Here is a 25,197-nt window from a genome sequence, read left to right as displayed (position 1 = left end):
GTCCTTTCAGCAAAAAACTCACGGAGGGAATTTGAGGCGCGGGGGAGGCGGAGACTGAGAAAGGGACGCGCGCGTGTGAGAGCCCCCCCCCCCGCCTGCCTCCGTGTGTAAGCAAGACCGCGCTCGCCAGGCGCTGGCTGCCCCGCTTGGCGAAGGGAGAAGCCCCCGCCCAGCTCATGCATATTCATAAATCTATTTGCATGCCGGCGCCCACCTCCTGACGGCCATTTGTAGCCGGAGCGGGGCTGCTGCCGCTTTCACTCTGCTCGCAGCTGCCGCGCCGAAAAGGAGGAGCCTGCAGCTGGCAGCTGCCTCCGAGCCGCCGCCGCCGCCGCCTGCGCTCGCGCCTCTCTTGGCCGGAGTCCCCCCTCGCTGGGCCTGTGGCGGTGGCAGCCCCTGGAGCGGCGAGGCGGCGGCCGCGGCCAGCGACCCCCTAGCCCGGGCCGGGAGGTGCCCGCGGCGCCCCTTGCTCGCCTTCGCCTGGCCTGGGCTCCTCCTCGATGGCCGCGGGCTGCCGGGACGGCCCGGGGCAGGAAAAGTACCGTCTGGTGGTGGTGGGCGGCGGCGGAGTGGGCAAGTCCGCGCTCACCATACAGTTCATCCAGGTGAGGGGCCTGCGAGGGGGCGGCGGCGGCGGCGGCGCCTCTTGCTGTGCTTCGCCAGGGTGGGGCGGCGGCGGCCGAAGCCCCCTCCCCTTCCTCCGCGGGGCTGCCTGCAGAGTGGGGGCCGCCTTGGGGCGTGTGGGGAGCCTGCGCGCGCCTGGACGGGAGACGCTGCTGGGAGGGGCGAAGCTTCTCTCGCCTGCTGCCCGGGGAGGCCTGTGGCGCTGCTCGGGGCCAGAGGAGCCTGGAGCTATTTGCCTGGACGGGGTGGCTGGGGGCGAAGGGAGGGGTTGGCGGCGACGTTGCTCCTGGGGCCTGGAGGCGCGCACAGCCGGAGGGGGGTGTGTGTGTCGCTGGTCCTGCTCCCTGCGCCAACTTCGACGGGGCGGCCGTGTTCTGCGAGACGTTTTTCGGCCCGTTGCTTCCGCGCGGCTGGGCGATTTCGGACTGGATGTGGGTCCGTCCCCTGGGCGCTGCCGCGTGCCCCTTCCTTGGATAAGGGCCCCCCAAACTCGGCGGGGTTTACTTCCGAGGGAGCCCGCCGGCCACCGAGGCTGCTTCCCGTAGCTTCAGGCACTGTCGGCGCGAAATCTCTGCTCTCGGATGCCTTTCCAGGAATTTGCTTTGCAACAGGTATGTTCCTTTAAGCGCTGTCTGGGAACCGGCCGCGTTGGCAGCCAATGAGCTTTGGCGTGTGTTCAAAGATGTTTTGACTTTTTGCTTACATCATACTTGATGGAACAAAATCCTTCCAAGCAAAGGCGATGCGTTAAGAATCTCTCTTCCTTCTTAATTCCTCTTCTGGCAGGTGACGGGCGCATTACCTCTGCCCAGGTAACCTCTCCTAAAGAGGTAATGAACTAGATACGTATTATTTGCGTAGGAGAGTATTGGCATCTGCTTGAGGGCATATAAGTAGGAAAATACTTTGCGATAAAGTAGAAGCCACTGCTTAAAAGGAAACGGAGAAAAAAGGCTGAACACTTATATAAAAAAAAGCCCTTGATGCAATGTTTATTTAAGGTTTTCAGCCTTGATGTAATGTTTGCTTAAGGCTCTGAATGGATGAGGAGATTGACTGCTCTTGTTCAGCATATCCAAGCCCTGTAGGGCACGAGGACCTTGAACTGAAGTGTGCCTTCCACGTCTATGTGTTGAAGTGGGAGGAAAATGGTCTCTTACCAAAGTAACAATTTCAGGTTGTCTTTTGTGTGTAGTTTATTTTTATTATTTATTTCAGAACATTTATATGCTCCTTGGTTGCAGTAAAACCTCAAAGGAGCTTGCAAAATATTGGTGTGCATATGTTGAGGGTAAACTAGGGACAGGAAATAAAATTCTTGTTATATAGGCAGTATAAGGCGGCTGAGGTTATGTTGCCGTAGAGAGGATGGGACGGAGGGTGGTGGTCTGGTGGTTGTGCACAGAAAAGTTGAGTGTTTCAGCTAAGGTGATCTGGCATTGTTGGGAATTGTTAACGCTTGGGAAGCATGATTTGTATATGCTTGGAAGAGATAGTAGAAATATTAGATTCTGTATCGTGTTTAGCTCAGTTTGCAATAGATGGATATGAAAAACAGGTTGATTCTGTGCAGCTTTGCGCTTGGAGCACAAAATTTGTTCAGGGCAGCCATCAGGCACTTCATACTATTTGCATATGTCTTTCACTGTCTCTAACTCAACTGGCATATTAATGAAGAATTCCACAGCCCCATTGAAAGATAAATTGAAGCCTATTGCTTGCACCGCTGCATTCTGAAGATGGGAAAACTATTAGATTAGTTCATGGAATGTATAAAATGCACCCCAAAACATACCTTTATCTAGGATTTGAAATAATGAACTCCTGTTTAAGCCTGCAAGACTATGCAAATTTTACTGGGTCAATTCCATTGAACACAGTGGTACTTACTTTTGAGTAAGCACACAGAATTGAAATGTATCTGACAGTTGCTGTGTTCTGACTCTTCTGATTTCATTTTGACTGACGGAGAAAAAAATGGAAGCCAAAGTGCAACCATAAAAGTATCCATTTACAGTCCTGCTTTGAGTTAAAGGGCTGTTTATGGTCATCTACACATAATATTGGGTTTGTTCATCAGTTTGAATGTCTGCTGTCTTCTACTGCTGTTGCATGGTAGCCAAGACCTGAATAGCTTGCCTTTTCTGAAATGCTGGGTTTAGAATAATTGTAATCCCATTTTGTGCGGCTTATTGGTGGATATTTGCCAGTGGATGGAGATAATTAGTTTATCCCTGCATGGCTGAAGCTACAGTTGACAGATTACCATTCAGACTTTGTATAGTTTCCATAGATAGTACTGTCTGGATGCTGACTATGGCTATATATCCTCCTGTGTAGTTTTACATTCCAGAGGGGTGGGCATGTCAGTCTGCTGTGGCCAAAACAACTTTGGTTTTATGGCACCATAAAGGCTAGCAGGGATGCAAGCTTTTGTGGGCTAGATGCATCACTTGGTTTCCAAAGTTGGTTTTTGACACAGTGAGGCCAAAAGAGTACAGAGAATCATACTCTAAAATTTAGTGCAGTAAGCCTCCACTGTTGTGCCATTAAAATATCTAAATCTACATACCTGCATTTAGCAAAGTACATGTGACTTTAGATGAGATCACAGCAGCTGGATTTAACGATTGACTTTAAATTCCTGACGCTGATGAGCTGATACTGCTCATTAGATTTCACTCGGGCAACACAGCATCACAAGCAATCTGAGTTGCTTTCTAGATAGAAATGAGGAATAAGTGAGCTATTATGTATCTTCTTTTTTTAATGGTGAGCTAAAATGTGTGTATTGGGTTTCAGAATATGCTCTAATCAGCTATGTGCAGATTTTCTGAAAGTTTTGTTCAGGCAAACATCTTAATTGACTTCAAATAAGTTTTGCTCACCGTAGCCAATTAAAGTACTCAGTTTGCTTTGTCTAGGCTTGAGGCGAAGTAGAACATTTCTAGTTCTACTTTTGATGTAACTTGCATAGCGCTTAGTTCAAGTTGACGTGCGATTTCATGTTGCTGTGGTACAAGGGGAACATACATAGTGGCAAAATGTTCTACTTTGCTCTTGGGCAATACTTAGTAAGGCTGCTGCTTTCATTGCATGTGAAACCCTGTGAGTAATGATAAAGGTCTGATACAACGCGCTAGTGAATCCTCAGATGTACTTGCACAACCTTTGCCAGATAACACAGCCCATCTACAGTGGGATTTGGGGGGCTTAACCTAGGTGCTCAGATGCAGTATCATGGCTTTCCTACAGCCCTGTGCCTTGAAATTGCTTTGCAGTGCATACAGAATTCTCTTCTGAAAGTTGGCTGCTGTGAAAGTGCAGCTGTGCTTGCTTTGGTGGCAATCTTTGTCCACACTGCATAGTAATAGCACAACTGTACCTGTCATCAGCAACTGCCTTTAATAGCAATGCATCACTATGGACTAAAGCTACACAAGCTGAGTGTTGTATTGCGATTACTCAGCCAAGCTTATTTTACAAACACCTTCACCCTCTGCTGCAGCAATAAAAACTGACTTTCTTAAATGTTGTAAGGTTAGTTAGCCTGGACAGTGGCTTCATAGTAACAGCAGAGAAATCTAGATCATTTTTTTGGGGGGGGGGGCGTTCATGGTACCCTTAATCATGCCAAGCATTTCACAATGCATTCATTGTCCAAGTAGCAAGTCTCTTCATAATTGATGCTGTAACCACTATAAACACTCATTTAGTTCTTCTAACTGTAAGCCAGGGTCTCTCCAGGGCTAGATAAAGTTATCACTACTGTACAAACTAACCCCAGTTCCTTTCTGTAGCAAGAGCTGGGAGGGGAGGGAGGAAAGAGACACTGTCATCTTTCTGGCAGGGAAGACAAGAATGAACTAATTGTGTGAAACATCCCAGGAGTGTATAAAATTTGGCACTTGCTGAGCGGTGTCCAGATCCACAGTGTGACCTCTTAACAGTGCAAAGAGTGTCTTGCCATTGGGAGTAGATGTAGCTTGCTGCTGGATTCAGAGGCAAGTGTTTTAGGTTCTAATATATGAAACTTTGCATTGACTGCAGATTTTCATTGCTGCCATGCCCCTGTGCAGCATTCCAGTACGAGTGTATCAGTGCCACATCCTCATCTTCTAGCCTGTCCTGGTCATACTAGACCAAAGTTCTCGTTCTCGTTCATTTTTTGTTATGGATTGAAGCAGCAAGAAGATGAAATGTGAATATATGAAATTCATATAGTCATAGCTGCAACAAACAGCTGGTTCCATTGTTTTATGTATTTATTAATTAAAATAATTATATTTCACAAATCGTTTAAAAATGTCAGTGGCTTTCAGCAATTGTCCATGGCACCATACAATAACTATATGAGAAGTTAATATCAGAACTCGGCTAACTATTGTGGAAAGAATTCCTGCATGAGCTTGATGAAATAGAAAAGTTTTCAGCAGGCATTTAAAACTTGGCTCACAATGCACCCACTCTGAATGTCTTTTGGCAGAGTATTCTATAGGACTGGGCTGATGACACCACTAATGGTTTGGTTTCTTGTTGTTGTCAAATGAGCCTTGCCAACTCTTGGAGCAACTAACAATGTTCCTGCAGGATAATCTTGGTGATTGATTACTGCTTAATTGTTGGAGCAGTAAGGAAAAGTACTAGCAGCATCACTTGGCTTAGCTTTATCTGTTTAAAGTTAATATAGCACTTAGTTCATAGCATGCTCTTTCGGCATGCAGGAGATCTCTACACCCTCCAGATTCAACACACATCATTCCTGACTATTGCTCTTACTGGCTGGGAGTTGTAGTTCAAAGCATTTGAAGGGCACCTTGTTGGGGAAGGCTGCTGCAGGCATAGGTCATAGATCACATTCAGTTCCACAGGTGCAGTAATCGATTGCACTTGAGACATTGGGCACTCCCACTGAATCTGCATAACCTTTCTCATAAGAGGTGCAGCTACTTCTGCAGTAAGTGGTAGAGATCCTTTGAACTTTGTAATTTCCAAATTGGTTACACCACTGACATACTGTAAGAAATTAAGCCTGCAATTCAATACACTCTTACTTGGGAGGCAAGCTTTACTGAGTGAAGTAGGATTTATGTCTGAGTGAATGTGCTTTTCTTCTGAGTTCAAAATACTCCACCCAAAAAGGAAATTGTGCTCTTTGTGGCTGCAAAGATCCTGACTGGAATAAGGGATGAAACTGACCTAAAGCAATGACTTAGAAGGAAATCCAGGAAATAGATTTCTCCAAAGGCAAGTATGTCCAAGAGAGACAGATATCTGCAATGGGGAGGCAGTTTCCTTCAGAAAAGGCCAGCCAAAATGATAAGGGGGTGGAGCAACCCCACTTTGAGGAAAGATTGCAGCATTTGGGGCTTTTCAGTTTAGACAGAAGTGTACAGTGGTACCTCGGGTTAAGAACTTAATTCGTTCCGGAGGTCCGTTCTTAACCTGAAGCACCACTTTAGCTAATGGGGCCTCCTGCCGCTGCTGCTGCGCGATTTCTGTTCTCAGCCTGAAGCAAAGTTCTTAACCCGAGGTACTATTTCTGGGTTAGCGGAGTCTTTAACCTGAAACTTCTGTAACCCAAGGTACCACTGTATAGAATTCTGCATCGCATGAAGAAGCTTTTCTCCTTCTCTCCTAACAGTAGAACTCATGGGGGGCATCCAGTGAAGCTGAATGTCGAAAGATTCAGGGCAGGTAGAAGAAAGTGCTTCTTCACACAGCACATAGTTAAACTGTGGAACTCACTTCCACAAGATGCAGTGGTGGCCACCCACATGGATGGCTTTAAAAGAAGACTGGACAAATTCGTGGAGGATAAGGCTATCAGTGGTTACTAGCTATACTTTGGAGGCAGCAATGCTTCTGAATACCATTTGCTGGAAACCACAGCAGGGGGGAGAATGCACTTGTGCTCAGTTCCTGCTTGTGCCTTTCCATAGGCATCATGTTGGCTAGGATGCTGGGCCAGATGGACTATTGGCCTGCATTTATTTCATAGCAATTCCCCCCCCCCCCGAAGATTTAAAATTGTCCTGCTGGTGCCAATGCAAAGTCCATCTTTATTATACCCATATTGCAGAAGGTGGGGCATTGCCTTCTGCAAAGTAACCAAAAGCCATGTCCATATTCACAACAACCCTGAAGTGTAGTCCAGCATTACCCGGTCTTGTGTGTGTTCTAGCGAAATGCTGTTGGAGGGGCAGTAACATTGATTGCAGCAGCAGTGCACTTAAGGGCAGGGAAGGAGGGTGCAGGGAGCCTGGGGAACAACAACAACAACAAAAAAATAGCAGCAGGTGGAAATATATAATCTGGATGCCCATGCACAGACAGCAGGTCTGTCTGCTGAGAAACAATGGAGGAATAGACCTGGCAATAACCAGTTTCTCAAAAGGCAGGCCTGCTCACACCTCACTGCCCCACAGTCACCAGGTCTACCAGAAATGGAAGAAGTGTTCTTGGATGCTTCTTCTGTAATAGGCACTTCTATTTTCTTGTTAATATTTACTTTGGAAAAATTCCTGTGACTAAGACATGCTCTGAGCAGAACCATCGATATAACAAGTCACTTAAGTTTGTTGCTTTCGGAGATTCTGAAGGATCTACTCCTGAGTATGGCTGACTTTGGATATCCCCTGTCAAATCTGCAAGAGCAGACCGCACCTCCAATTTGATCCAAGGGGAAGAAGTGTTCCTCCATTCCCAGAACATCCTGAATTAAGCACAAATGAGATCAGGGTAGCTATTTCAAGCTGAGGGGCTGAGTGCAAAGATGCCTAAGATGCAATTAGCCGCTGGTGTTCTTGAATATCCAAATCCCAGCAAATTGCTTGGAAAAGCAACCTGAATAGACTCTTTGCTTTAGCCTGGGATAAGGTAGGGATAAGTTGCTTTGTGGTGTTGGTTATGCTATAGAATGCATGCAGCTGTTGCAGAGCTTTCCCCCAGCTGTCGTGCACCGGTTTGTCACAATATACCCTGCATTTTCTTCCCACTTAACCCTCTTAACTTTCTGAGTTTCTGTGCCCAAAGGAATAGGGGTTAGTGGATCCTCAACTTTTTTTAAAAAAAGAAAGGGAAATTGCAAACAGTTGCTTGCTTCCTAGTTCATTTAGGCTTAAGTTGAACAGTCTGTAGCTATTAATTAGAAGAAATATTCCAAAAGTACACTCTGTGTATAGAAAATGTTAGAAATGTGTTGCTGCATGTTTGATTTTTCTTTAAATTGCATGTGTAGAACAGCAGTTAAAGAAAAGTTTTTAAACTTGTTTTGATTTTTTTAAACTTTATGTAACCTGCCCTGAGACCTTGCAGCAAAGGGTGGGAAATAAATAAATAAATAAATAATAAAAGCTTATTGTTGTGCACTTTGCTGATTAGCTCTAGTTAATTTAATATCCCCAGTGATAGTGAATCTGAATCTGTCTTTATTTGTTATTGTTGTTGTTGTTGTTGTTTAGTCATTTAGCCATATCCGACTCTTCGTGACCCCATGGACCAGAGCATGCCCAGCACTCCTGTCTTCCACTGCCTCCCGCAGTTTGGTCCGACTCATGTTTGTAGCTTCGAGAACACTGTCCAGCCATCTCATCCTCTGTTGTCCCCTTCTCCTTGTGCCCTCCATCTTTCCCAACATCAGGGTCTTTTCCAGGGAGTCTTCTCTTCTCATGAGGTGGCAAACCAACAAATCCTAAATATGTGAAATTCCTCTTTTATAAAACATGTGTTTGTTTTGACACACTATTTTGACCAGAGTCACTGTTACTGGTGTTCCAGCTTAGACTATCCAGATAAGATACAACTTATTTCTATTTCTGAAGCAGGTGGTAATGTATATTGGGGCTTGATATATTGTCCAAAACAGGTTTGAAGTCCCTATTGTGATATCGGTTGCATAATTTTTGACCTGGCAATATATCACAAATCATAATGTGTGTGTGTGTGTGTGTGTGTGTGCGCGCGCGCATGCGCGATGTGGGAAAAACCATGAAACCAGTCAATGCCTCTATACAACTCCATTCTTATTTCAGACATTGTGATATATTGGTATATCACGGTGCCACGTGACTAGACTAAAAGCCGAAAGGGGTCAAAATAGTGTGTGTGTCCCCAAACAAGAGGCTTTTCTGGTTAAGCAATAGCCACAAGACATCATGGATTTCTTGATTAGAGAATGGCAGTTAACACCTACCATACTTTCACACTGTATATTGTCTGATTCCAAGGGAAATCCATGTTTCTTGGCTATCACAATCATACTGTTACATCTGCTGCAGGACTGATTCTGAGAGCCTCATATTCCAGATGAACTATCTGGAACACACAGGCTCTGTCTGTGTAGGAGGCTCCAGGTTCTTGGACAGCTGGGCTGCATGAGAGCTGTTTCAAGATGGACCCATGTTTAAATAAGGTAGCTTAATATATTCATCAATTTAAGAGCTCCTGGTTTGCCAGCTTCAGTAATGATGTTCAATCCGGAGTGGAATCTGTCTATTGATCTTGCTATGTTTATATATTTCCTTCAAGGAGCACAAGATGCCCTCATGTCTTGCAGAGGTAGTGACCTCTTCTTTAAGGGGCCTTCTAAAAAGCAGGCAGTTTTGAAACTTTGCATTGTTTTTTGAACAGGTTTGTTGCGATGGGGTAAAGGAAGTGGTTAAAGCTTGTTAAAACTTAGCTAAAAATATCAGGGGAGGTTTTTGGTTGCAATCCATGCCTCTTGAAAGGAAGCTTTAACACCCTGTATCAGAAGGACTGAGTGATTGCCATTTAAACAAACAAAACAGAAGTTTGGATTGCAACTTACGCAGTTAACGGCAACAGCACCAAATAACGATGTGGTAATGCTTGGGGGGGAGAGTTTGCTAACTAGATAGAACCAGAGGGTTCAGAGTTCAAAAGAGATTCATGTTTACCGCTGCAGACTGTGCCACTTGAAAGATCGGAGAATATTTTTCTTGTATGTAGGGGGCGGCACCAGCCTTATATTTACAGCAAATTATAACAATCATGGAGTGAATTGTGTGTGAGGCAACTTTAAATTGAGGTATTTTCTGCGCAGAAGTGGATAATACTCATTTCATACACCCACTCAGGGCTTTTTTTCCAGCCGGAACTTGCTGGAACTCAGGTGGGTGCCACTGCTATTCTAAGAGAGCAAGGGAGGTGTTCGTGGTGAGTTCCGGCACCTCTGCACTGCACCCACTAATTATATTTATGTGTCTTGCTTTTAAGTGAATTTCTTATTGTGTAATGGCGATGAGTTTCAATTGTATTATGTCTCATTGAAATCAGTTACGATGAAGGGTAAATTAGAAATGTTCTAAAGATGAGTGGATGAGGTGCAGCCTTATTCCCAGTTGGAGATGGGCAGTGAAGTGGTGGATTGCCGCTGAATTTTCACACTTCTTCTGAGGAACGTGTATCCTCTATAACTGGGGTCCCCAAACTAAGGCCTGCAGGCCAGATAAGGCCCAAGGGACTCGTTTATCTCGTCCGCGGTAACCCCCGTGGCCCGCTGCCACCACCTGCTCTTATCAGCGCTGCGCTGCGCGGCTGCCCGCTTCTGGGTCGGAAGAGTACTGGAAATGGCTTGGGCGCATGTGCAAGCATTATTTCTGGTGCACATCGGGTCAGAGGAGGCCTGTGCACATGCACACAAGCTATTTCTGTGCTCCTCTGACCTGGAAATAGCGTGTGCACACGAACTCCCCCGCGCAATTGGCGCTGGAAACACCGGCCTGAGGTGTGGTACATTTGCTGGCCTCTGCTCTATAAAGTGTACTGGGAACATTCCCCTTTCCGGCTGCAAAGAGACCTGGAACTCACCAAAGGCAGGAAGGGATGCTTAGAACAATGAGTGGTAGAAATCAAATCTGTTGACTCTTTGTTTTTTTAATGACAACTAAATCCCCTTTGTAGAGCCTATGAGCCTCTGGCAAGTGATGGCTGTAAATTCACGTGCGAACACCACGTTAGCTCTATAAACAGGTATGTGTTGTAATGGGTATTGCCAGTGACATGTCTGTGCATCAATTTCAAAAGTTTGTAGCTATATTAAGATAGTTTGTTTTTCAGTATGAAAACACAAATTTTTCTAGCGAGTCAGGGTAGTAAAATGGCACTATATAGTCAGACCACTTCCCCTTGGGGTTAATCTGGTAACTCCCTGGCATGCTGCATTCCATTCATTTTGTAGTTACCGTAACTCAAGCATGTCCTTCCACTACTACTTTAAGCTGCAACCCAAGAGGTTTGGAGATCCTGCCTTCTTGAAAAGGGTCTTTTGTTTGTTAGATGGGAATTGATAAAGAGCGATAACAAGAGAATGCCATTTTTGTCTACAGAATTGCACATTGGGCTTTTTTGGACGATCCTCACCAGTTTGGGAGGTAAATCTGTAGGGGTGAGGGCTAGAGCTTGGATGAGCAACATAGCTTTAAATAGGTGTCCTGATGAGCTCTCAAAGCTAAGTTTGACTTTGCAGTGATATTTTAAACAGTTTTATGAATTTGAGAAAGCTCTCGAGCTATTTCAAAACATGTAAGAGTTTGTTATATAACCCTTTCTGAAAGGATACATTGGAATTGATTTTCTACTAGCAAAGCTTGGAAGCTGTGAAGGGAGTGAGTTGAGCATGCCATCTTTGTGCAAATGGGATAATTTGCACCAAACGACTGAACAAATAAAAGCGAGAGAGAGAGAGAGCACCCAAAATATGCTTGGCTGCCACTCAACTAAATGGGACCTCAGTGCACATACCTGTGTGCTGGATGGGCCAAGCACTCGATTGTAGACTTCCTTCATACAGATAGCAGTGTTTATCCTTTATGCACAGCCACAGCACTCCTCCAACTACAGGGTGACAGCTGTCAGTGCTTTAATAGTTTGGTTTCGTGCTCTATAATTACAGCAAACCTGCTGTTGGAGAGAAGGGAGCAGGAAAAACAATCCTCCTCTTCTTCCCCACTTCTTCTTGGTATACTTAAGGAAGATCAAGCTGTCAAGAGGCTTGCCTTCCACTGACCTTTATTAAGCAAGGGGATAATACTCTGTACCTTCTCCCATCTGGAATGTCACAGTATGGAAGGAGCTTAATTTGCCTCTTGGTTAACAATGTGTTGAAACAACCTTTTAAAAAATGCAGTGTGTGTGGAGAGAATCTGTGTGCTTGGATAGCAGTTGCTGTCCTTACTGCGTGTCCTGGATGCATCGGAGTGCGTTTGAGAGATGTGCTATAATGAGTTCCTTATCCTAGACAACAAAACTCTTGCAGGAATTTTCCAGTGGTGATTTGGAAGGTGAAGTAGAAGTGGGTGAGGGAGGGGGAGGGGGCATTGTCGAAAGGGGGAGGGGTAGAGGGTGAAGGCTAAACATTGTGACAGCTGCACAAATGGCAGAAATCGACAGGTAAATTTGTACCTTATGGAAAGTTCAGCGATGGGGAAAGCTGCTGTTGTTTTTCTGCCTGCTGTGCGATTGTTAAAAAGGCTCAAAAGCATCTACCCCTTTCAAAAATTGGCAACTCTAAAAGTGCTCAAATTGCAACATGTTGCAATGAAGAATTAATTTCTAGCTCTCCATTCCAAATAGGTAACAAGTGGGCTACACACATTAGCAATCTGATTTTGGGTTTGATCATTAAAGAGGCCAATAGGTAAAGCTGGAATATGTACACTTTTGGGTAGCTTCTCCAAAAAGACAGCAAAGCTCCATCCAGAGTTAGGTGAAGCAAGGAATGTGACCCTTACCATTGGACAACCGACTCTGTTCTAGTTTCTACACCCCTCATCTCTTCAACCTTCATCTAGGGAAGAGGCACAACTATAGTTCAAGAACAGGTTAAACGCAGGCAAAAACACTTAAGGAGGGTGCAGAGCATTTAAGGAGGGGCATGGCATGGGGAGAGTCCTGAGGGCCACAGGTAGAATGGCCTGGAAGGTCACATTCAGGCCAAGAGTCTACTCCCCTGCAATACAGCTCTTTCATAGATGCTAACTTTGTGTTCTTTCATTTACCAAAAGCAAAAAAGTGCCAAACAACAACTCTCAGAGCTAGTTCTGTGGCGCAAGTGCACAGCTGACAGCTCACCAGGTGTCTTAACAGAAATAGCACTTGCTTACACACACACACACACACACACACACACAGACACTATTTTAAACGGATAACTTTTATAGAAAGTGAACATAATAACCAGTGTGCATTTGGGATTCTCTTCTGTTTGGTATTCTGTAGAAGCTTCTCTTAAAATACTTCTAAGTAGTTTAATTTGGAGCTCAGAGGCACCAATACCCAGTTGTATGGCTGCTACAGGCAAGCTTTCATTTGACCAACAAATATATGTTAAGCTTGGGAGCATTTATTATATGTTAAGCATTGCTTCCCTTTGCTCATGGAAAGTGGGCTGCCTGCAATAGCAAACAAATGCATTGTCTCCTCCTGTCTCAGTTCCTATGAGTTCTTGCTGTAGAAACATCTCACATGCTAACTAGAAAGTGTGTGCTCATTCTGTGCAGCAAGCCTAGTCCAACTGGGAAATGATCTCTTTGTACATTTAACAATTATAGTTTTAGATCTGGCTTAGGTGCAAGTGTGTATGTATGTATAATTAAAATATGTATGTATACTTAAAAGGGGTATCCCTGGAAGTGGTGATCCAAAAGACAATGCACTATGACAGGCATAGGCAAGCTGGGCCCTCCAGATGTTTTGGGACTACAATTCCCATTATCCCTGACCACTGGTCCTGTTAGCTAGGGATGGTGGGAGTTGTAGTCTCAAAACATCTGGAGGGCCCAGTTTGCCTATGCCTGCACTATGCAGTATGAAACAAGTACTTGCTAGCAGTTGACTGGCATTTTAAATTTCAAATAAGTCCAAAATTTAGAAGCTCCAGATGCCTTGTTTTTTTATTGCATGATTTGGATTTATCACTATTATTATAAGCTCCAATATTCAGCAGGGCATTTTTGTGAGATGACTTGCCAACCTTATGACCCTGGAGCTGTATTGAAGTAAAGAACCCCTTTGAAAGCCATTCTGGTATTCAGAGGTTTGTGTGTCTATGCATTGCATTCTCTTCTCCATTCATTCTTCTACTTTTAGATCCTCAGCAAGGCTTTCACACAGGTTATCTGTAACCTGAGAACAACTCACATGTGGGAACTTACTCATGCAAATAACAAGAAATGAAAATAAGTTGGGGCAGGAGCCCTCAAGGGGAAGTACCTTTCTGGAAAGCCCCCAGCAGTAACTATCTTAATACACATCTGTTGCTATTAAAGGGGCTGAATTTTCTCCTGATTTTCTGACTGGTCCCCCTCATGTGCCCTGAACTCTTAAAGTAGGAAAGTCTTTAGTGAAGTTTTGTAATGCAAGCTTCATATCTGGCTTACTCCTGGAGTCTAGACTTAATGTTCTATGGCTCTGAAATCAGTAGGCATGGTGAGCCACTCTCACATTTTGTAACTACAAGCTACTTTGCATAGATCTATATTGATTGCGGAGCTGTGGATAAAAACAAAGCTGAGCGGTCAACGTTTATAGTTTTAAACTTTCAAGATAAAATTTCCCTGCATGCATCAACACTGAACACCATCCAATCAGCACTAGAACTTTACTTAATATAGTTATGGAGGGGAAGCCCACCCAGCACCGATATTTCCAAAAAATCCCAAGCCCATGGCATGCGCAGTGCTCAAACATCCCTATAGTGGCTACTTGTAGACATCTGGTTCTCTGATACATTTATGGTTCTTGGAAATCTTGTGTGTGTGTGTGTAAGTGTGTAAGTTTTGTTTGTTTTTGAAGTTCCTAGTATTACTCCTTTTATTCTGGAATTTGATAGATAACAGTGGTTACATCTGACTTTCTAGAGCTTTTTCATGCAGATACTTCCAAATTTGATAGGCTTACTCTTCATCTGGAGACTGCCCAGTTGTAACACTTCATTAGCCCAACCAAACGTGTTTATTTGGTACCAGACACACTTGGCTAAGGAAGTCTTGAGTTTCTGCTCAGGGAGTAGGGCATTGGTTAATACAAAGCAGTAGTGGGCTCCCAAACTTTAACAGCAGCAATGTGCGTTGTTAACTTCTTGCAGTAGATAAAGGTTACAGTAGATAAAGGTTTTTACACAATTTCTTACTGAGCAGTTGTTCATTCTGTTAATGGCAGCGTATAATTTGTGGCTCAGCATGGGGAGAGGGAACCATTCAGTAAAGAGAATAAAGCTGCTTGTCAACTCTCATTCCCAGTGTATACTTCTAGTCACTATGATGTTAGAGTAATCTCTCTGATTTGTGTATTTATCTCTAATGTCACCAGACATTGTACTAATACCTTTTGTTAACTTAATCTCAGTGGTTCTGATCATTTTAGCAAAGTCTGACCCAGCAAACAATGACATAGGGAACTAACCACACTCTCTTGAGGCAGAGTCTTTATAAATATTAATTTCTCCGCTAATGCTTAGTCATTAAAAAACAACAACCTGTTCTTCAGTAATGTAAAGCAGTGTTCCCCAATCTTGGGGCTCCAGCTGTTTTTGGACTACAACTCCCATCATCCCTCGCTAGCAAGACCAGTGGTCAAGGATGATGGGAATTGTAGTCCAAAAACAGCTGGAGGCCCAAGGCTGGGGAACACTGATGTAAAGCATAAAAGAAGCAAGGGTCAACAGTAACTAATCTGTTCTGGTTGGAGCATAAAGAGTCAATGATCTTTCTGTCCGATTCATCTATTCATGGTATCCAATGCACTTGTCCCAATTAGAGCAAGGATTTATGCTTGGGCAATGGAACTTTCCCCCTTATGTTCTCCCTGCCCTCACTAGATCTGCTCTGGAGAGTTGGGGTAACCCCTGTAACAGATTAAGGGGCTGCAAAGTAGGAGAAGAGGGGGAAAGTTCCTTTTCACATGCATAAATCTTTCTTCAATGGAACAAGTTCTGTAGTGCTACATTCAAAGCATGCATTTGGCACAAATCGTTTGATAGAGTGTATACTGTAGAAGATGCACCAGCCAAAACAGGTTTTCAAAGGATGTTATGAGAACAGACGCTATGGCAGAAGTATGGAATGTCCATCTGATGGGTTTCCAGGTGGTCCTTCCACAATATACTTTGTTGCGACTGGTTCTTGGTAGGCAAGAATAAATATCTGAAGGCAGATGCTTTCATTAGAGTGTCATAAATGTTATGTTACCACCGGTTGCTGAACATTTTATTCTAAGCTTCCCCTGTCCTGCAGAAAACAACTTTGGTACAACTCTCACCAACAGTCCTGGGACTCTTTCTGGAAGGAAGGAAATTGAAAGTGACAATGGAGAAAAGAGGGGGGGAAAGAAGGGGAAAATGGCCTGGAGAAGATGTAAGTGTGCCACGGGGAGGACTTGACACAGTACAAAATTCTTCTTCACTTTTTACTTATAATTTTCTCACCCACCTCATGCTTTATTAAACCTCATGTCCAGCTACACAAAAATGTAGTTCCCACTGAACAGTCCTCACCCACCCAACTGTAATTTTTTTTTAATAAAAAAATGCCTCTCTGCATGTTAGAATAAACTCTGACCTTACTGGCATTTTTGAAATTCCATTCAGACTAACAATAATGCTGAAATAAAGGATTATTGAAATAAAGGTGCTGCCACTTGTAGCTGAAAAGCAGTAGCACCACAAGAAAAATGTCAGGTCTGCTTCGTTGGTAGATGTAGAAGCAGCAAGGAGTGACAGAATGAACTTTTAAACACTTGCATGAATAAAATATGGGGATGAAGAAGATGGTTGCCGGCTTCTGTTAGCACCCTCATCCCTAAGCGTGTGTGTTTGTGTGGGTCTAAAATAAAGAAGATTTGAACGGGGAAAGCCTCTGAATCTTAGCCTACAGACTGACAGAATGTTCTTGACTACAGGCCTCTCCCCACTTGCACATGGTCAGCATGTCACATATGTGGGCCCACTGACACACATGCCAAAACAGCGCTGTGGAGGGGGGGCAGAATGGACTGGGGCGGGGTTGGAATGGGGGAAGCCCCACTTGTGTGCGAACCAGAATGGAGCCCCCACATAAGTGAGGATTCTCCTGTACTTACACATGCACAAGCATGGTTGCTCACAGTAGGTAGAAGTTGCTACTATGTTGGCAGAGGTGGATTTAGGGGAGCGCAGCTGGTTTGGTCACACTGGGCATGGAGCCCTGAGGATGCTGCAGGGAATGCTGCAAGCTTGATTCAGAATGGAGCACCAGACGCGAGGAGGCGGATTTTGGTGTCGCACAGGGCGCCACTGCAATGTGAGATCCCAAAGTCCACTGATGTGATGAAAGTGATGTGTGCTGGAATGAAATTGGTTCTTGGTCTCTTGGTTTCTCCTCCTCTTTTCGTAGGTTGGTGACGCACTTCACGTTATTGGGCAAAATGCACATGGACAAGTGGTATGTTAAAATGTTGTTTCCTGGTGACTTTGTGGACTTAACTTTTGGAATAGCCTTGCAAGTATTTGAAAAATAAAATGCTGGTTCCAGTTGTTTGGATTTAATCAAACGCAGAATTATACGCCCATAAATATGTATTGGAAACCAAGATTAAGATATCCATATAAAATGAACTTGAATCTGCCCATGTGTGCTCTGGAGCTATTCTCCTTAAGGTAGGTAGGCTTGGGCTTAACGCTATGCTTCTGATTTGGACATGGAAGCATACCCAGGAAAGTAAAGACATGAGGGGCATTTTGCTTATCCAGGTATTTGCAGAAAAGAGGCCTGGATCCCTCTTCAGTATCTGCAGTGCTTGCCTGCCTTTACTGAGAGTATAAGAACAGTCATAGATAGCTGCATGCAGATAGCTGATGTTACAACTAGCCATGGGTTACAATCGTAGCAGGTGGGGCAAGAGTGTGGGTATTCTTGACCGTATCCCAACCACAGGGGATCTCATTCCCAATGTTTGCCACATTGGCTGCCCTCAACCTGCTGCTGCTTCAGTTCTGCAAGGTATCCCAGTGCTAATTGCAACCGTAAGGATAGTATTAGTTGTTTTCTGTCCACGTGAATCAGTTGTACTTTACAAATTGTTCCATAGATAGTAAAAGCTTTGCAAGAATCTCTCTGTGTGTGTTTAGAGCTGAGAAATAATTAACCTGTGACTTTGGCAAAGTGTACCATCATGCTTATGAAAGGATGTGGGACGTGAGGCATAGACACTGATTTTGTTTCACTGGTATCCTATTTTTATAAATATTATGAATCTAATCCAGTGTTCTTTTTTTATCCTGAGCTTTATTAGATGAATTATTTTCAATAGCGGGGATGATGAGCAACATGTAATTGAATGCATAGTCTCAGGGGAGAAAGTCCATAATGAACCCTAGTCAGAGGATTGATCAATAGTAAGAACCAGCCATTAATCAACTACTTTAATTAGACTTGCTATTCTGAAATGCTTCATTTCTGTACAAGTACCACTGTTTCTGGGACAAAGCATTTTTCTTTTCATTGGGGTTGGAGGGGGAATCTAACAGTGACTTGAAATCAGATGCTATATGGCTATAGACCATGTGATTGGTGGCTTAAATAAATGTGTTCAGGTAGCCTTTGACCTCATGTCTTTTGTATGCCCTCACATTATATTTACTTAATGGATTTTGCTGGGCAGAAGATATAAAAGCAATTAGAACCTAGATGCAGCCTTTTATATGTAAGCAATTTGTGACATCTGAATTAGTCTCCCCCCCTTTTTTGCAGGAGTTACACCTGCCAAAAAACCAGCAGCCTTGTGCTGCTTTTCTATAGTCCCCCACCCCAAAATAGAAGCCTGAGAGCTTCTTGCCATTCTAAAACTTGGGTTACGGAAACTGGGTCAATATGAGCGGTCTTTGTTCCAGTGTTTAATGACTAGGGTGCCCAAAGCAGTAGCCTTAAATTGATATTTTTTCAATGCACAAAGCCAATTATGGCTTTTTGCTCCTTACAAGTATTTTTAAACTGTCCTTGAAACACGCAAAATGTGAGGAATGTGATCTTGAGGTAAGACACAATTGTAGTTGTTGTTGCAGTTTGAGTCTGACTTCCTAGAACTCAAGTGCCAATTCAGGCTAGTTTTTCTCTTACCCTCCCTTTATGCTGATCTAAAAAACAAAATGCATACATTGTGAGGCCTCTCTTTTTTGGCAGACAACTCGCTCTTTGAAATACTGTAACTTTGAAGTTGCATTAGAATATCAAAGGCGGCTTGTTGTGCTTACTAATTCTAAAAATACAGTTTCTCCTGCCACTTACGAGGTTTATACTTTAAACGGGGGAATTTCTGCCTGAACAGATACACACCAAATCTTTGCTCTCTGTGTCTTTCTAACTGTCTATGTAGCTTTGCCTTCTGCTTTGACTCCAAGAAAATAGGTACTTATGTTTTCTGGTTGCATGCCACCATGGCAGTGACTTTGCATGAATGTGAAACATGTATTGCTTTGTAGGAAAGCTGTTGGGTGGAGAAATGAACCTTTAAAATATTGAGAATAAAGTGTGTTTTTTTAACATGGACTTTGATCTGAGTAGGAGAGTTATGTTAATGCAACCACCCATTGTGTTGAAACTGAGGCATCTCCCTAAAGGTCTTAATTATCCCAAGTAGGCAGCATGTTTAAAACCTGAGCATTTGTGCGGTTGGTGTAGGATCATTTCTAGTTAAAATGGCCTGAGGATGTGGATAGGATACTTGCAGTGCTGTGCCTGTTCAGTCACCCCACCCTGGTTAGCTTTAATAAGCTAGGATGGACAGGGCTCTAATGTGGTTGCGCACATCAGCTAGAAGGCCTCAGGTAGAGACTGAAACTATAATTCTGGAAATAACTCATTGTAGGTATATGACATTGCTGCTGCCATGAGGGCTGCTCCCTGCTGCAAGGCTCATTTATTATATTGTCCAGTGATATCTCCTTTTGGGTCTGAAGTTGCTGTCCCTATGAATCTTGTACTTGCAAAATCATTGATATTTGCAGGTGTTAGTGTCCTTTTAAATTACATACCTGCAGGATGGGAATGAATGGCAGGACAACAATGGATTTTATGAGCCTATATGGTTGCTAAGTGACTTATACTTTGAGCTTAGAAGGATAAATGCTCACCATCAATGGTCTAAATACCATAATGCCCTTGCTACAACTGAGCATATTTTGTTTGAATGCATACACAGACATTTGGATGGCATAGATCAATCTGTTTGTGCAAATTAGGTTGAATGCATTGGTGCTAATTGTCGTGTGAATGTGAGGATGATTTTGTGTTTTCCTTTTGTGTGTGGTTGTGTGTGTGTGTTTCTTGTGTTCTCTTTTTTAAAACATAAATTTTCAATGGGCCTCGCTTAACAACACTTACCACCTATAACAAGGATTCATTGGGAGAAGCTATGATCGTTTAAACGGGTATGCTACTACTTTAAATGTGTAGTGCATATGGGGCCGTAAAGTCACGCCTTCTATTGCAGAGAGGTCATTGGTGCCCCCATGTTAATGGGCTGAAGATAGCTAGTCTTCCTTATTTAGTCTGTTGCTTTGTCTTGGGGATTTGCATAAGTAATGAACATGGGTTAACTATTCAATAATTGGATGTTATAACTCAGTAAGGTGTATAGTGTGATAGTGCAAACCTGAGGTCAGTGAGGGTTAAAGATTCTTCTTGAAAAGACAGAAGTAAAATCAGTTAAGAATTTGGAGTTACGTTTCGCCATGGCTGCATTTCCCCTTAAAAATCAAGTTTTCCGTGTATGACTCCTTTGGAATTGATGTCAAAGTGGGGCAGCAGTGGTCAGGGTCTCTCTTCAGTTAATTATGTCAGCTGCTTCCCTTACTGGAGAAAACAGACCTGGCCATGGTTATTCATACTCTATACTCTACTTACACCCAAATTATATTGTGTACTGTGCCCTAGTTGAGGTTGCCTTTGAAAAGTGTTCAGAAGCTTCAGTTGACTCAGAATGTGGCAATGAGATTGCTTTTCTGATGGATGGCAGACAGTAGTTCTGATCATACCACCCCAGTGCTGTTCCAACTGCATTGATTGACAACATGGTACTGGGTTTAGTTCATTGTGGTGGGCATGATGGGGGATTGCTTTGTTCCACATCCATTCTACACGTTTCAGGGGAAGCCCTGTTGATTTGGCTTCTCGTAATCAGAAATGTGGTTGGCGGGAGCATGTGAAAACAACACAGTACCCAGTCTCAGAGAGCCAATGTGGTGTAGTGGTTAGGAGCGGTAGACTTGTAATCTGGTGAACCAGATTTGCGTCCCTGCTCCTCCACATGCAGCTGCTGGGTGACCGTGGGCCAGTCACGCTTCTTTGAAGTCTCAGTCTCACTCACCTCACAGAGTGTTTGTTGTGGGGGAGGAAGGGAAAGGAGATTGTGAGCCGCTTTGAGACTCCTTAGGGTAGTGATAAAGCGGGATATCACATCCAAACTACTACTACTACTACTACTATTACTTCCCTCCCCAAAGAGGTCTGTTTGTCTACCTTACTGCTCTCATCAACAAGTGGCTAAAGCTAAATTCTAAGAGAGCTTTTGTTCAGAAAGCCATTTCACACTCGGAGGGAATACAGAAAGTTAAAAAAAAAAATGAAGCTGAGAGAGTGATGATGGCTGCTTTTTGCCAGTTCATACCTGGTTACAAGATTGCAACCTATATTTTGGGGTTTTGCTCTGTTTTTATAAAGCATCTAAAATTGCTAGGTGCTTTGCCGAAAGCAAACATAACACGGGCCCTGCTTGTATGCTTATACCATAACAGCTAGCTATTTACTTAATGTATTTATATCCCACCTCTTCAAGGAGACTTGAATTCCGACTTTGGAGAAAGTTAAAAATAAAAGATATCGGGGAGGTAAGGGGATCCATCAAGGGTTGAGAAGCCAATGAGATTTCTTATAGAGATTCTAAAATGGATGTCACTGGGCATTCCAAAGTAGCTGTGTGGGGTGGGGTGGAAACACAGGTAAGGGATCAACAGTGAGTTGGGTTAGAATATTGGTACCTTGAAAGTTGTAGAGTTCAGGGAGGAGTGTATAGGAAGAAAAGAGCAGATAGATATACAAGAGGAAACTGTGGAGACATTTCAAGCAAGTACAATAATTTTTAAAGTCAGGGGATCCAGTGAAGAAACTGGTGCAAAGGAATAATATGAGCCAAAAATAGCAAGCAGCAGGATTGAAGTCGGAGTGGAAAGGCTAAGAGAGAAAGAAAACCAACAAGAAGAATGTTCCATTCAGTGCAGTAAACAGTAGAATGAATTAAAATGTTAATAAAGTCAAGTATCCAAGTTCTTTAAAGATTCTGAACTTGGTGAACAAACATCAGTATTATCAAGAACAACTGAAAGTGATGGTAAGGGGTAGGAGGAAAAAGTTCTCAGTTTTGATAGAGTCAAGCTTTAAGAAAACTGACTAGTTCAGCTATCATTTTGTCAGCATGTTGTTGAGGCTGAACTTCTGTGATGCTGCTTGGAAGGTCTGCTATAGAGGGTACACCTCCAGCTTCTCCAGTACTTTGTAGTACCTCCAGTGTTTCTGTTTTGTCCGCTGGCCATAAAAGCGTACAAAAGTTTCAAAGGCCCCAAATGTTTGAGTGTATGTTGCCTTAAGTTCTGCTAACGACTGCTGAGGGGAAGCCTATGTAGCTGTTTTATCCCTGAGTCAGGCTGCTCTATTTGAAGGCCTGTCCACAACTTGCAGCGTCTTGCCGAAACTCTGTAGAGGTTACCTTCCTGGGCTCACCTATGAGCAAAGAAACCAGGACCTTAATGGTTGTCAAAATGGTTGCCTTCATGTTACATGAATTGGAAAAAGAGTGGGAGGTAGGGAACGACTGACAGACAGCCACACCAGGAAAGTCCCTTTGTAATAACTTGAGCTTTGAACTAAATTCTGTGAATAATCCTAACATCTGTTCTGACAGGTTTAGTCAAACAATTTTGATTAAATGACTCATTCACAGCTTGTGGAGTCATGAATATGAAGCTATAGAAAGACTTCATAGTTACAGCCCTTTTGGTCAGAGAGGGACTGTTGCGTTGTCATCTTTGTCATGATTGCCTTGACCGTTCCCCACTTCCCACCCTCTGTCTGCGAGCTCTTGCCAGGTCTGTTTGTTGCTTCTCTTTCATCTCGATGAAATGCCTTTTTTCCTCCCTTCATATACAGCTGTCAAGTCGTGTTCCCTCCTGGGATGGGAGTGCTTCCATATATGATCATCCTTAGGAGTATTTTTATGATGGCTTCCTTGCGGGGTGGCTGTTGAATTACTTGTTGCCTTGGTATGTGTAGCAATCTTAAAGCACATGATTCAAAGCAAGCTTTTTACTCCCTAACTTGCATTCTGAGTTTAATTTAGAACAACTAGACTTCCTTCAGAGGGGAACCGTAAGCTATACTGCCCTTTCTTGACTGTAGTTTTGGCCTCAGACACTTTCACACCTGAAGCACAGACTACACAGTACAGGTGCTCATTTCTAGGACACATATTTCCTGCCTGTAAGGAGGTTTCTTCTCTCGAGAGCTAGAAGTTCCAAGAAGCTGGATGCTGGGCCCTGACTGGACCTTACTTTCACATAGATGGGCAGGCATTGCACCCAGTGTTCATATCATCTGTCTAAATGTGTACATGGAATGATCTGTATGCATGTATAAGTGTTCATATGGGGTGGTGGTTATTGGATTGTTCTTTTTATTTTGAGTATGTATTTTGTGGTTTTCTATTTTTTTATTTTGTGAAATGCCCTGAGACCTCCGGGTATAGGGCAGTATATAAATTCTATTACTATTACTATCATTATCATTATTTATTTCATATTGATGTGGCATTAACAACAGTTTTTTGCCGTTTTAAAAAATGTACTAAACATAATAATAATAATAATAATAATAATAATAATAATAATAATAATTTATTTATACCCCTCCCATCTGGCTGAGTTTTCCCAGCCACTCTGGGCGGCTCCCAATCAAGTGTTAAAAACAATACAGCAATAAATATTAAAAACTTCCCTAAACTTAAATATTCAAATGTTTTCTTTCATTGCATAATTGCTTAAATATAAACATATTTATAATATCAGAAAGTAATACTAAACCCTCATATATATATATATAGAGAGAGAGAGAGAGAGAGAGGATTACTATATTAGGGTCTGTACCCCTGATTTCATTGCTTGTCACTCTGCATAAACTCACCCCCTCACAGCTTACACTCAGCAGCGGTGGTTGGCAAGATGGTATGCATGTGGCTCTGTTGCTTTCCTGTCTTCTTGGGCTCTATCTTTTTAATGCTTGTGGGTGACTACAAGCTATGTTGTCTTGAAGCACCTGACAAATGAATGCGAATCCATTGCAGAAGTGATTGCTTCCCATCATTTTGTTCTCACCAGCAGACAGGCCTCCAAATTTTCAAGTACTTAAAACTTTGCTACTGCCAACAAGAATGTATTGGTCTTACCTAGAGAACACCAAAAGGTTGTCAAACTGGAATATGTACAAAGTGATCCTAGTCACACTGCTGTATCAAAACTTCAGAACTCAAGAGCTCCCTGGAACTCTGAGCCTGAGCAGTCAAAGAGCCTAATCATGGCAGTGTGTCCATATCTTCCTTTCTTGCTCTCCAGTCCCCTGGGCCTGCTAAAAGTCATTGCTTTAGTCCGGACTTGGTTTCTGCTGGCTCACCTACAATTCCAAGTCAAATCCTGGATATGCAGGACCTCGGTTGTGAAAAGTGAAGAGACAGGTGGTGGTAGCGCTTGGAACCAAGCTCAGCATCTTTATGTAATGCACATAGTTGCATTGCAATGTTAGAGAAGCAAGACTGCTGCCTATAGGAACCCACTTGGCTGGTTATAATTCAGCCATTCCTGGGTAGCAGTGATACAAACATTCTGGAATGTAACCCTCTGAAATTTTTTGGTTATCTAAATTGGATTTCTCCACAAATTATTCCAGATTAATCTTGCATTGTCAGTTACATCTATATAGCTAGAGTATAGTAGTATCACCATTCTTAGTGTAATCCTGGAGCCATTTCTTTCTCACAATCTTGCTGCTCACCCTGAGGGTGGGTATATGGTCACATTGTTGTTTTGTTTTGTTGTTTTATTAAAGATTTTCTTGTTTTACGGAAGTATGTGTAATGTCTCTCGTATTTTTTCCATGTAACATTTTTAGAGAAGTTGGGTTTGGCCTAGGGTGTGGTTGTTTGTTTGTGATTGGCTGTGGTGATCTTTGTTTTTGTGTTTGAGTGGGGTGGGTGGGTGTTTTTGATCAGGTTAGCCATATTGATTTGTATGCTATTGGTGGATTATTGTCATTGTCTTGTTGGGCTGTGTATGTGATAAAGGGGAGCCATACCAGGGTAAAGGCGTCTTCTTCTGTTTGTCCCCATGTCAGTTTCAGTTTATTGGTTAATTTTTCTAGTAGGGCTGTTTCCCATACTATTTGGTACCATTGGTCCATGCTTACTCCTGATAGGTCTCTCCAGTGTCTGGTTATGGTGTTTCTGGCTGCTGAAAGTAGATGGGTTATGAGTTCTTTG

General features: G+C 43.2%; 1 protein-coding gene across 1 annotated transcript in view; it reads left to right on the top strand.

The window, feature by feature from the left end:
* Window positions 1–259: 259 nt before the first annotated feature.
* RRAS2 (RAS related 2) overlaps window positions 260–25,197 on the top strand; it is a 37,490-nt gene continuing 12,552 nt past the window's right edge. The window contains exon 1 of the mRNA XM_081918959.1: window positions 260–605. Within this exon, the coding sequence (XP_081775085.1) occupies window positions 501–605 (105 nt within the window). The 5' untranslated portion in view covers window positions 260–500. The remainder of the gene's footprint in view (window positions 606–25,197) is intronic.

The sequence above is a fragment of the Podarcis melisellensis genome (genome assembly GCF_964234715.1).
Source record: "Podarcis melisellensis genome assembly, chromosome: 1".
NCBI classification, from domain to species: Eukaryota; Metazoa; Chordata; class Lepidosauria; order Squamata; family Lacertidae; genus Podarcis; species Podarcis melisellensis.
The sequence above is the reverse complement of the archived record's forward strand: the minus strand, read 5'-3'. Positions and strand labels throughout refer to the sequence as shown.